This window comes from Aythya ferina (assembly GCF_964211825.1).
Source record: "Aythya ferina genome assembly, chromosome: 13".
Lineage (NCBI taxonomy): Eukaryota > Metazoa > Chordata > Aves > Anseriformes > Anatidae > Aythya > Aythya ferina.
Window position 1 is genome coordinate 17,155,990 of NC_140311.1, and position 13,936 is coordinate 17,169,925.

The 13,936-nt window shown below is 44.7% G+C and overlaps 1 protein-coding gene across 11 annotated transcripts in view; it reads right to left on the bottom strand.

The window, feature by feature from the left end:
• The window catches only part of ATRX (ATRX chromatin remodeler), an 85,098-nt gene extending 75,512 nt beyond the window's left edge, over window positions 1-9,586 (bottom strand). For 3 of the 11 annotated variants that reach the window (XM_084535042.1, XM_084535039.1, XM_084535033.1), the window contains exon 1: window positions 63-126. In XM_084535042.1, the coding sequence (XP_084391168.1) occupies window positions 63-111 (49 nt within the window). In that variant the 5' untranslated portion in view covers window positions 112-126. Of the gene's footprint in view, window positions 1-62; window positions 191-221; window positions 360-7,899; window positions 8,022-9,405 lie in introns of those variants that run through there. The other 8 variants (XM_084535044.1, XM_084535043.1, XM_084535046.1 and 5 more) reach the window with 6 other exon arrangements.
• Window positions 9,587-13,936: the final 4,350 nt, after the last annotated feature.

Consider the following 13,936-nt stretch of genomic DNA (forward strand, 5'->3'; position numbering starts at 1 on the left):
GATCAGATCATGCCATGATCTTTGTGTACCAGTATTCGTAATTAATTTATACAGTGTACTACCCTGGGAATGCTCACAAGGCAGTTTCAGATACCAGGAACCAGTAGCCATGTATCTCTACTCAGTAGAGAGTAAAAGTAGTATTTGTAGTAAATTATTTGTAGTAAAAAGGCCCCACTTTTCCCCTATGTTTCCTCATGATGAGCACTTTATTCCCTCACATTTCATGGTGCTTATTTCAGACGTTTTTCCACCCACAGCTTCTACAACCTCCCGAGACAAGTCTGTTTTTCTAACAGCAAGTCCCAGAGCAGGGCCAAGGGCAGCCAGCCCCCAGACCACCGCTATCAGAAGTCACCACTCTCGGCTGCTTGGCTCTGCTTCCCTCCCAGCCGCTATCAATTCTCCGAAATCTGCCAGCCGATATGTCTGAGTCATCATCCCTTATCTGCTATTAGATACGGCTTCCCAAACTGCTGAGCTGCACTATCTGCTTCATAAGTTAACCCAGTTAAAGGACAGAGGCTTCTCTTCACTGTTTTCTAATCTCCTCATTATTTCCAAAACAGTCTTCTGATAGTACGAGGAAATAAGATTTTCTGTCGCCGTTCTACAGTTTGTGGGATCTTTTGAATATTTATCAGAAACTCAATCCTCTCACCTTTAGCATCTCTACTGTTTTTCTGAACCCATCAATAAATTTATTAACTCCTGACTCTCAAATTAACTCCTACTGCTAAGGAAAATCACCCATTTCATAAAAAATAAGCATGCAGGTGAGAGATCCCTTGAGCAACATGTAGAGGGCATCATCATATTAATTCAAGTAACTACTTAAAACAGTGAAAAGTAACTGTTTGTGCAACAGCATTAGGCATCCATCTTTAAAAAAAAATCATTTAAAATGATTTTCTGAAGGACTCAAAACAAAATTGCATTTTGTCATGAGAAGATTTTTGTGAATGAGGACAGTTTTCTTTTGAGACTGTAATTTTGGACCATATGCCATCAATCGCTCAAGCAACTCTGGAAGACAGTACCAAAGCCTGGGTTATTCTTAAGTGCATCTTAAAATTGGTCTCTCCGTCTGTCTAAAAGTCTTCGGCTCTTACTACCAGATTGATGCTGCTATGCAACTGCCAGCCCTGGGACCTGTGCTTCCCTTCTTGTCACAGATGGAGGGCACACCTGGAAAACACTGCAGAAGATGACAGTGGTACGCACACTTCAGCTTTCAGAGACTGCATGCTCTTCAGAAAGGAGCTTAAATGGTGATTTGTCCACAGGAAGTTTTAAAAAATGGAAGAGTTGCTCAGGATTATTTGACCGTAGAAGCATGTAAAGAAATTTTATTTTCTTTCTAGGTGAAGAATTAATGCATATAAAGAAAGGCAACACAAAGTTAGTCCTTGGCACTAATAAAAAAAAAAAACATGTGGAATATAGTTTATAAAGCTCTTTTAGTTTATAAATAACTTGTTTTGGTAATAACATCTTAGAAAATGAGAACTATAGCCAAGTTATACTATTTTTCTCAACATAAAACACTCGGAACACTGTGCGTGCATCTTCATGACCAACTTGGAACACGATCAGCAGCCAGCTATTGTCTCTTATCCTAACTAGCCTACAAGTATTGTTTTCCGAGCAAAAACATTCGTGCTGACACACCAAAAAATCTACGAACTAATACTAAGAAGCCTCCTCAGGTTGCTTTTCCTCTAGATTATTCAGCATTTTGTACCATAAGCCTGTATTAGCAGTAATAGGTCAAATTTAAGTAAAGGCCTTACACTTAATATACTTCTACACAAAGAAATTGTGATTTAGGGCAATGCTTTCGCACAAAATCCTTATTCCTTGTAATGTATTATCATAAATTGACACAATAGATTCATCCCAACAGTTAAAATGGGTACTAAAAAAATACAGAGGAGCCTAAAAACTTCAAAGCAGCTCAGGAGCACTAAGGGGAGCAGTCTCCCTCTACCGTGAATCAACTGTGCCTACGCTATTTCCTCGAGCTTCCAGGCTCACACATAAAGAAACAGCTTAACCACCACTCTAGAGCTATTTCAACACTGCTCAGCCTAATTAGAACAGGAACGAAAGGAGAGGTGTCCTACTATTATTGGTTTGGCCATGAACCGGATTTGTGACCTTGAGAAGTTACCGTGCAAGAGCACACTTTCTTACCTAAGCTCCGAGCGGGTGCTGGATGCTTAACCAGCACAGGCCTGGCCCTCAGTGGGAGAACAAAGTCTGCATCAGGCAAACCATGCAGGAGGCTGAATGATGCTCCAAATGAGCCGAAGAGCAGAGAAGAACAAGGAGGTGGGGGCATGGGGAAGAGGTGGAAGTGTGGTATCCTCGTTAAGCTAACCAAGACACACACCCGATTCCACGTGGCTGTCACCCGCCATCCCCCTGCGCTTACCCCATCACACAACTTGTAAGTGCATTCGTTTTCTGCCTGCTCTCCTCAGGCACCCTGAAAGCAGAGGTGGGGAATGCCCCATCTACCGTCAAGATCCAGAAGAACATTTTAAAACTATTTTCCTTTCAACAAACGAATTCCCCATTCTTCCACAGCATCCCACCAACTTTTAGCCTAAGTGCTGCTCATCTGAATTTCAAATGGCTCTGGCAGTCAGCAGTCCAGGAGCCTTCCCAGCTTCGTATCCATCTCAGTTTGTTTACAAATACGTCTTGCAGATTTTTTCCTTTGAGAGTTCTCAACTGCCTTAAACTCAGCACTCGTCTGAAATCTTTGTTTACACCCTAAAAGTAGTTCAAGGGCACAAGTTTTTTAATCCATCTTTACAGTTGCTTCAAGTGAAATCCCAATTACTTTTCACTTTGGAAGCTGAAAGGAAATGCTGCAGAGCAACAACTATTAAGCGGACAAAACTAAACAATCCTTAAAAAATACAGAAAATTAAAACCAGATGTTCTTTCAAACCCCTGAACTGCAGACTAGCATCCTCTCCTTCAAACAGTACCGTCTGTGAAGGACAACTACACAACCCACAGCAGAAGTCTGCATGTTTTAATTAAGACAATGGCAAGAGAAAAGGCAAAACAGACTGCATGTTAGGACACAGTAAGGTTTGGTGCTGCTGTCCCAACGCAACTGAAGGCACCTCTGATGTCAAATGCTAGTGGAGATGCATCTAAGGCTCTCAAGGAGACCAGAAACCATTTTTCCTAACCTTTCCTAATTCTAAAGCATTACTAACAGGGTCACCTTTAAAAATATCTGCTTTACCATAAAGAAAGCTGAAATCGATGCATTTAATTGAACATCCAGATCCTAAACTGTTAGGAGGTATCCCTTTCCCCCCCTAAAAAGTGTCATTTGCTGTCCTACTGCCTAATTCTGAATGTAATCAGGCCACCATTCTGTCACCTGCAGACCTTCAGAAAAGATTTTCCTGAAGGAAAGGAGAGGTGTTAGACTTGCCCCAACACCGTGATTTCAGTTACAAGGGCAGAGGCTGTACAGCAGTTTCAAACAAAAGCGCATCACCATTGTGGCTGAATACACAGGAATGAAATGGCTCAAAACTGCTGGAGAAGGAGAAAGATGATAAAAATCTACAAAAGAAGCTGCTCCCTAATCAGAAAAGGAGTGAGCACACCTGAAGTGCCATAAAAAAAAAAAAAAAAAAAAAAAAAAAGCCTACTTCTCTCAGAGAAAATACATAACCAGAAAATAAAACAGCCTCTTGTATCACTTGAACACAAGCATGTGTTTTACAAGGGCAGGGCCATAAAGCACTATTAGCTTTTATTGGGTTTTGTGGTGGTGTTTTTAAACTCAGCAATGGTTTTCCAAGAGCAAAGCAAAATGATACAGCATAGCTTAAATCAGATGACTATTTTGCAAAACACTTGTATCGATACACCAGCCACACCAAAATGAGTGCAGCTTCACAGCCAGGGTTCTCGCTGTGTGTTCAGGCTGACATGACCCAGCCCCACTGCCCAAGGACACAAACCCTCAGCGCCTGCCCACAAACGCCTGGTGCCACGCTCACTTCTCTCCTTCCCCCTCCACTGCAGCACAACAATCGGGGTGATACACGTGCTGAAACCAATCCAGATTAGAAGTAGCTGTTCCTTCTGCTGAATTCATTTCCCTAATCACCGCTCATTGTACAAACGTCTCTGCAAGCGCAGGCAACTGAGATTTATGAACTTCAGTGGCAGCAGTACATGAACTTGAGCTGCCGTGCTAGGCTGGAGCTGCTCAGGTAAGGGAGACAAAGGAGCACAGCAACCTCTAGGCTGGGAGGGAGCTCTGGAGATCTGCTAGCCCCACGCCCCGCCAGCAGGCTGCCCACAAACACGTCCCGCCGGGCTCTGGACACCTCCAGGTGGAAACTGCACAACCTCTCGATAACCAATTCCAGTGTTTGACCTTTCTCATGGCAAACGAGTTCCCCTGTGGTCAGACAGACCCATGCCGCGCTGCACTTACTGGATCGAACACAGCCCGGAGATAGCTGCACACTGCAGCTCTGACTGAGAGGAGAGGCGGCCACCAGCACGTCACTGAACACACAGCTTCTGTTCTGAAGGCTTCATTAACGCAGGTTCCCTCTTATTTGGGTTAGAACTGACTCTGATCCACAGGGGCTTAATCAAGTGATACCTAGCAGAGTTCAAGACACTTGATGATGTGGATGAAATAACTCTGGAGTGTCAGCACAGCACAACAGGCTCAGACAAGCAAACAGAATTAGTTCTCTCCAGACACACAAGGGGAATGGTTCGAAGTCACTAAGAGACCCTTTATCACATTCAAGGAAAATTACACAATTTCTTTTTCTTTAGACGGTACCCAAACAACCCTAACATGATTTGGCTGAGTTACCACGCTTCAGTGAGAAGTGCAGTTTGTTTTTTTTAAATACACACACACACACCTCCTTTGTTAGTGGGCTTGACTGCTATATGGAAGTCTCTAACTTCCATGGCAAAACAGTCTGCCAACTTAAAACCACTGACTGAAGTCAACCCTTTGAAAACCTAAATACTGTGTTTTCATCTTTATGAGACAAAAATCATGGCAAACTGAGTACCTTCATACATTAATTCAGGAAAGGAAGCTGAAGCTAGCATATATTTAACCTACAAGAAAAAATACTGCTAAAAAAGTGGAAGTATGTTTCATTTAAAGGAGAAGAAGGGCTCCATCCCATGACATCACGTCCCTCTAATTCTAGAATTGCCTTCTCCTTTGTTTCAGTTGTCTTCCATTTTCTGGAATTTGTCAAAGACTCTCAACGAGACCTTATTCATTACAAACTATAAGAAATAAAGCATGTTCCTTAAAGTCTTCCAGATACTCCCCATCGGGTTTGTTATCAGGTTTTAAGGGTTATCATCTTCCTGAAATGCAAGCTTTTCATTTTCCAAGGTAACAGTCATCTCAGTTTGCCCCACTAACAATGCCGAATTTATTGCCAAAGTTTTTGTTTCGCTTTACATGGCCGATTTTATCCACCCAACAAGACTTCTACTGCTGGATGTGTTGAGACAAATTCCTACAACTGTGCAGCTTTCAGACAAATGAACTGCCTAAACTGCACTGAAGTTGACACCTGGCAACAACCTGGGAAATCAAGGTCTTGATTTTCAGTTTCACTCCTTTTCTTTAAAAATAATAATTAAAAAACAACATCCATCAATCCGTCATCCATCTTGCACGACAACTGCCTGGGGCTAGTTGTTATAACTAATTATGACAGCTTAGTACTCTCTCTTTAGTAAATTAGAGAGCTTTACCTACCATCTCTGGAAGTCAATATAAAACCTTCTATGACATTCGCCACTGACTTTCTGTCAATTTCATCTTTTCCCTCCTGACTCACCACCAGAACAACGTGCAGTGACCTATCCATGAACCAATTTGTACTTCCACACCACCTACGGGCACCAACTCCAGTGATACGAAACATGATTTCCTGAGGTTCAGCACTATCCCTAGGCTTCCCTGTTCATACAAGGCATATCTAGTGATCCCAGCATTTGTCACAGGCTTTTTTTTTTCTGGAGAACACAACACGTTTGTATTATTTTATGTTTTGACATTTTCTTTTTGGCGGGTTACACGCAAGCCAAAAGCACCAGCTCTTCCTCCCTTCTGGCAGAGGCCGCGAGTGCACGTGGAATCTTATCCTCGTCTGTAATGAAAATGGGAATTTCATGTTACAACAGTGTCAAGGTATCCCTGTACCACGGCAAATTATTCCACAAAGAATGAAGGTACCTTCAGTCAACCCCTACAGAGACCACAAGATAAAGTTCACAAAACCCTACGAGATGGAGCTATGCTGAAACAGAAACAACACGGCCCCTGCAGGAGGATTCTCCTTCAGAGGGATTTCAATTTCACTTCAGTAGTGTGAACGCATTGGCTCACGGGCATCTCGGAGAGAAGATGACAGCCAGCCTAATGTTTTGATTCTTGAAGAGCAACGGATCTGCTTACGCCCATTTCACAGGGCTGTGTGGAAGACTGCTAGCTTCCATGCACCTTCAGAGAAGGAGGACGATTACTGCGGACTTACTTCCTGTTAGATTACTGTGGCATTCAGCAGCACGCCTCATACAACCTGTAGTGACAGGCACTTCGGACAAAGACATTCAAGTGACCCAAAAACTTAAAAGCTGCAAGTTGGAAAGCCCAATGCATAAAAAAAGTTGCCATGAAGTTTATTTTACCAGCTTATTACTTGGTATCACTACGCTGCCTCCTCGACAGTCCAAGCGAGAGTAAGATCCAAAATTTCTTCTTTTTCTATTGTTGTGCTTATACAGCATGATCTCCAAAATGGTAGGAACAGGTCCGGTTACTATGACAAAAATTCCTCCACTCTTAAAAAAATAAAATAAAATCAAGTTTCATATACAATTGTGGTCCAAATATCTTCATCAACGTTTACAGAAGCAGGAATTTTTATGTTTCTTAGTCAGTTACTCCAATTCTCATCGTGTTTTTCAGCATTCCAAACTTCTCATTTGGATGCAGAAGACTCCTAGGTTCTTATAATTAAATAAGGTTATTTCCTATATTGTAACTCGAATGCTCCAGAATCAGTGAACTAGTAGAGAACAATTACTTTACTTTTAAACAGGAAAAGTCTTCCAGAAGTAATGGGAGATTTTCAAAAACTCTACTGCCTGCGCATCCTCTAAACAATTCCACCAACAATCCCCTAGCTGTGTTTCTGCACACTTCTTAAACAGAAGCTGAAACGAACACGCAGGGACACCGTGCAGGTCGACACCGACGCAGCAGCTGCCAGGCCAACAGGTCTCGCTGGAAATGGGAGCAAAGTGTGTGCGCGTGTGCGAGGCCTTGCTAAAAATGGGAGCAAAGAAGTATGTCTGTGCATCCGTGTGTGTCTGCGTGTGAACAAAAGGCAGGAAGAACACCTTTGCTTCTCCATCAAGATATTACCATATCAAGGTCTCCTTCGTGGTGCTTTTCTTTTCCCTCTCATTCTCTCCAAGTCCAGTATTATTAGAACTTGAATTGACATAAATAAGAAAGGACATAAATAAGAAAGCCCTTGCAATGTGTTCATCAGCTCACAAACCCTATGGCATCCGACAAAATCATGCCTACTTCCTAACACAGAACTGTTTTTACACTCTTCAAGATGAGCTCCATGTGGGATAAGGATTACCAAAAACATTTGGACTGAGAACTGAGTTCATGAACAGAAAAAAAAACTCTGGAGCACCAAAAAATATGATGCCAGACTACTACGGAGTAGTTTGTCAAGGCCCATTTACTATGTGGGACAGATTCAATCTCAAATTGACCTCGTACGTACTTTTTGATCTTTGAGTTTACAAATGAAACACTGCAACGATCCCATTTACCTTTCTGTCTGCAGGTCATCTGAAAAATTGAGTGGAAAAGGTACGAGCTTCTGTATCCTCTTAATTCCACTGAAGCATAAAATAAAGCAGCCTCTTAGCATTCATGCCACTTCTTGTGCCAATGACAATCTAAGAGCACGGAAAGAGTTAAGTACAACACATTCATGATGTAGACCAGGAACAAGAAGTTGATAAAGAAGGAAGACAAAACAGAATATGGGAAAATGGGAAAAAAATACAACAGCCATGATAAAGTAAAAAGCAGAGAGGTCCAAATGGAAGAGTGTTTTTCAGAACATGCAACACTAATTACGACTGTAAAGCAGTCAGTAATTAGGCAAGTTCTTTTTGCTACGGAGAAATCAAGCTCTATCCTTGATTTTTCAAGGCCTGGAGATGAAAGAAGCAAAATCCGTCAACCAGTATTTCAGTCTACACATAAAATAATCGATCCAACACAAAACTGGTTTAAGCTGTCAAAGTACTTTAAGAACACAGGGTAAGAAGAGGAGTAATAAGGAGAGGGAGAGATGGGCAATCCCTGTCTTACAAAATGAAGACAACATGCCGAACAAACTTAGCTGCTGGGGAGTCGTGCACCACATAACGCGTATTTGTAATGCTTGTGAATTGCACCTAGCATGTGATCAACACCAGCAACGATGACGATCGCCTTGTAAACGTTTTCTGTGAAGTCCACGTATATAATGTCCTCTGAAGTTGTAAGGCTGTAAAAACAAGTTGTACCCAAGAGCACAGCACTACTGTTTTGGCACCTAAGTCTGGGCTGAAACGAAGCGGTGGTTGCGAGCTGCTCAGGTCCGAGGCGGGCGAGGATGCACAAACACACAGGGAGGGGAAAGTTTACCCGAGTTTCCGTACCAGGGCTGCGTGATGCTCGCCCTAACGCTACCACACGGCAGCCACACGCAGCGCAGCACCCCCTGTGCACAGCCCTGTGCCTCCCCGGCCGCTCCGCACACGCGTGCGGCTGTCAGCAAGGCGCGGAGCCCCCTCAGGCACACAAAGCGCGCTCCGTCCCGCTGTAACATGGCGCCTCCCTCCCACAGGGGCTCGGGCGGCCGCCGGACTTCGCGCAGCCCCTCGCCAACGGCGGCCCGGGGAGCCCGGGAGCGGGGCAGGCGCCGTGAGGGGGGAGCCCCTGGGGCCGGGGGGGCAGCGCCCCGCCGCCTGAGGGGCCGCTCCCCGCCGCCGCCGCCGCCGTCCCCTCCCCCGGCCCCCCGCCGCCATCCCCTCCCCCTGCCCGGCCTCCGCCAGCCCCGGGCCGGGCCGTGCCGAGCGCAGCCCCGCCCCAGGCGGGCCGAGGAGCCGCCGAGCCCCGGGCCGGGCCGGGCGGTGGCGCCGCCGCCGAGGGCCGCGCGTGAGGCGGGAGCGGGGCGCGGGTCCCCTCCCCTCCCTCCCTCCCTCCTCCTCCCCCCCTCGTCCTCCTCGATCCCCTCGCGGCCGTTTTTGTCGCCGCGGCGGCGGGCGGGAGGCGGCCGTTACCTCATGGGCTCCGCGGTCATGTCTCCGCCGCCGCTGCTCGGGGCGGCCGGGCCGGGCCGGGCCCGGGCTCAGGCGCTGGAAGCAGACAAAGCCGTTAGGGCCGCCATCGCCAGCCCCGCCGCCATCTTGTCGGAGGGAGGCTGAGGGAGACCTGCCTCCTGCCGCCTTCCCCTCTCGCCGCCTCCCATTGGCTCCTTGCCGCCCCCAGCGATTTTCCAATTGGGCGGCGGCGGAGGGGGCTGTTGCTAGGGTCGCTCACGTCACGCTCCCGGCTTCCCCGCGCTGATTGGCGGAGGGGAGGCTGACATCACCGGAGGGGGGGCTGACGTCATGCGGGGAGGGGCGTGACGTCATTTGCAAACAAGGTGCAATGAGGAGGGCGGCCGGCAGGGGGCGGCGGGGGCGGCCTGGGGCTGGGGCCCTGCCCGCGGCCGCAGGGGGGGCAGCAGCGGGGGCCAAGCACCCCCAGGGCCACCCCCGGCCCTCACACGGGGCCAGCAGCAGCTGGGGGCACCCATCTTGTTCTCCAAGCAGGGCACGAAGGCAGCGCGCTATGGGCAGCGGGCGCCATGCTGAGGGCATCCAGGCTGGAGGTGTCGAACAGCGCCCAAGGGAGCCCGCTGCTGCCTCGTGTCAGCCCTGAGTTGTCCCCTGGCTGCAGCTTCCACGTGAACTCATCTCCCCGCCTGCCCAACGCAGAAGGGCGCACCCCTACCAAGTCCCATACGGGTCAGAAGTACAGATGGGTGGCAATCAGCTCTGACAGAGATAACCAGCTCCAATAGCTTTTTTTTTCTTTCCCCCTGCGGAAAAATGAAAAGTTTCACCTCGTTTCATATTGCAATGTGCAAAATGAGGAAAAAATCTTAAGGGAAGCCTTGTCACCTGAAGCATAACTTCTCTTTAGTACGTATTTTATTCTAAAAGGCAATGGCAATAGAATAAATAGCATTCGCAGAGCTCTCGGACATACAAGCCTGTAAATCCCAGTGAAATTCTACAAACTGGTCTAGAATTTGCTTTAAAACTTCGCTTTTTACCCAAGAACTGCACCCCGTATTTGCTGATTTTTATTAATGCCAAATAGGAGACTTAATAATAGCTTTTGGTACCAAAAGCTATTATCTCACGGTCAATACTGCCATTCTAAAAGACCAAAGCATCACTCGCCTTTTAATCCAAGTCTCAGAAGGAAAAACAAGTCAGCGTTAACTCTGACTCCTACAAATTCACCCAATAAAAATGCCAAAAGCCATCATAATTTTTAGCCACCCAGCAGATTAAACTGGAAGCATTACCTATTCTTAGCTCTGCATCAATATCTCAATTGTGTGATTAAAATAAGACAAAACGCTTACTTTCAAGGGATTCAGCCTTCTTTATGGCAGACTATTGATTTACAACTACACAGAAACAACACTAGAGTGGTAAATACATCTATATCCTTGGGAGATGGCAGGAGGTATTTAAAAAGCAGGTTAAAAATAAATTTGCCTTGAATTCCTAACTTGTACCAAAACATGCACATTGCAAGGAAACCGTAGTGTCAGACAAAGGCCAGATGAAGTAAGAATCTCCCAACAACTACCCCAAAAGAAAAATTTGATGCTATCAAGTTGTCAAAAAACAGGTTGCAGGAAAACAACAAAATGCAGATGTGGATAAATATTGTGTGCATCTCTAAAAACCATTCTGCACAGCTAGCATACCTACATTCAAGACTGCCTTGCCCAGAGGACCACTTCCCCGGAGGCTCTAATAGGCACTGCTGCTCCCATGTACTTGGAGGAATAAAGATTCAGAGCTTAGCGAGCAAGAGAAACCAAGGACCGCTGTTGAGCCTCATCGCCGATTTCTGTCACAATAGTAGTAATTAGTTTTCTTAAGTAGATATTAGCCTACTTTTACGGAGAAATGGCTGAAAGATGTGTATACTTACCAACTGACAGGAGAATATTTTAACCGTATGTGCTCTTGACCTAGAAATAGGAACTACGTATACACTTTTTTCAGATTCTTCTCCATGATAAAAGTAGCACAATTCATTGAGAACAGTGTGACACTGTTTGAATTCGTTTTATAGGAATGCTCAAGATCTCAGCTTTTGAATAATACAGATAACGTGCAATAAAACTCATTCTCTATTCATTAGAGAATAAGCATGATAAGAAATGAAAACAAATGACTGCTTACTCAAGAGCCTGAGTTTGTTCTTTCTTTTGCTGTTATTCTTTTCCCATTAATAAAGTTCAAGTGATGGTGTGCAACCAATTCAGTAGTAGTTTGTATTCAATAGTTGAAGCTTTTCAACATGAGAAAGTAGTAAATATCAGGGTACAATGGAGAAACCAAGTGCCAGTACTTTTCCAAATCATTTGTGGGAATTAATTTCTCATAGCAGATTAAATTCTAACCTCTTAAAAACCACATGCACACATTCAGCACGTGATTTTTGGGTAAAGACCTGTTAGTTTTTAAAATGCACTATCAGAAACCATAGCTAATAAACCATGTAGAACCACAAATTATTCTTCTCTTCCCACAGTTTGTATACAAGATGATCTAGCATAATATGATAGAGCAGCATATCCAAACAAGCCCATGAAATTCAGACACCTGGTTTTCTCTGAATGTTCCTAAGCATTTAGGAGGTAGAACAATTGACCTTCTTCAGTACTTCTAAAAAACCCTACTTTGATTTGTCAGGAATAGAGACCATCGATAAAAGTGTCCTGTCACACTTCCTTTTACACCTTTTAACTAGGCTCAGAATGGGGAAGAAGTGCAACAGTTGTGACTAGGAAACTTCTAAAGCCTCCAGGCAGCCATAGTCTTGTAATCCCCAAACACGAACAGCTATCCCGTTACCTGCCAGAAGGTTTAACGCATTCTTACACTCGTGTTTCAATGCATGCCGCAATCATGTGATTGCTCATATACATCCAGCCATGCAGACATCATCAGCCGTGGGATGATGAGCACCACACCATGCACAGCACACAAACCTCAGCGTGTTTTCCTTCTTATTGTAGGACCGTAGACAGTCATGCCCCTGAAGGGCACACGCTTCGGAAGCTCCTTTGTAAAAGGCCAGGCTGGAGGAATGGTTATCAGGCACCACTACCAAGTGGATCTCTGAACACTAGTATGGTTTTAAAACAGGAGCTTCCAGTAATCCATGGATTAACAAAATACATTATCTAGATTAATCCAATTTGATTTATTCACTTGCTTTGGGCTTACTTTGTCAGAGAACTGCTTTAATTTTAGCTGTTCCCAAAATGCTACAAAATACACCACAGCATCTTCTCAAAAGTAGAAAAGGCAGCAATCTTCGTGGCCAGCCACATTAACAAAACTGCACAGTCCATTTGAAAATACAGACTATACCATTTTCTGCTTTTATTATAATAAATGTTCTCTAAAATGTGAGCTTTTGGTTATGTCTGAGCTGTTTAATGCCTCACTTGGTAGAGGAGATGGCCTCAAACACACAGTTTTGGCATTTCTGTTTTCTAATGCATTGCTTCTTCCACCTTTGTTCTACTGGTCTAGAAATGTGTTACACCAGCCAGTCAGGCGAGATGCGTGTGCTGACGGGCCAAAATAATCACCGTGTCCCAAATATAGCTACTGCCTCAGCTGCTGTACAAGCCAAATAGTTTATTTCTAGGACTGAACGCTCTCTAAATCTGCTACAGGTTTGTGGAAGCACTCAATCATCCTCTGCTCACCTATCGCACCTGTCCCCTTCTCCTTGAGCTTCATCTTCAGCTTAGAGAGCAGAAAAAATGTTGGGAAAAAGTAAGCATTGTTTTAATTTCATACATCAACATGGGAATAGAAGAAAATCCGTAAAACTCTGAACAGGTATACCACCTTAACATGAAGTCCAACATGTCCGCACCATCCAATGACATGATGTACAACTGTTTAAAGTTGGTCCATATATGACTGAATGTTTTTTAGAGAAATAGAATACAAGACACATCACATTAAAAAAAAAATAATCTGAAAGCCTAAGAAAATAACATTGCTTCTTTACAATGAGATTGTAAATCACTTTTGCCCGCACAGCTAACAACTGAAGTAGGACCAGCCAACCTAAAGGTTTCTTGGAAGCACCCTCGAAATACCAAAAGGACAGCAAAGCAAACAACAGCTACAGCAGCCCAGAATCATTCCAGGCAAATCCACAGTGCTCATTAGATTCCACCTCTGCAAACATTATCTGCCTAGGACTCCAGGAAGCCAAGACTTACCTCAGGACAGCTCTCAAAGCCAAGTGAAAAAACATGCAACCTTTCTGGCGTTAGTTGACTACACACAAAGACCTCTAGTAATGTCGCTTTGGGCTGCAGTTTCCTGCATAAACACCGTAACATAATACAGTGCACTGTTAACCCAGTCTACCCAGCCATATTCAGGTTATTTGCTATATACAAACACTTATTAACACATTGAAACAACAGAAGAAAATGGATGCTGTTTTTTGTTCTATGATGAAATTAAAGAGACAGAGAAGCATCAA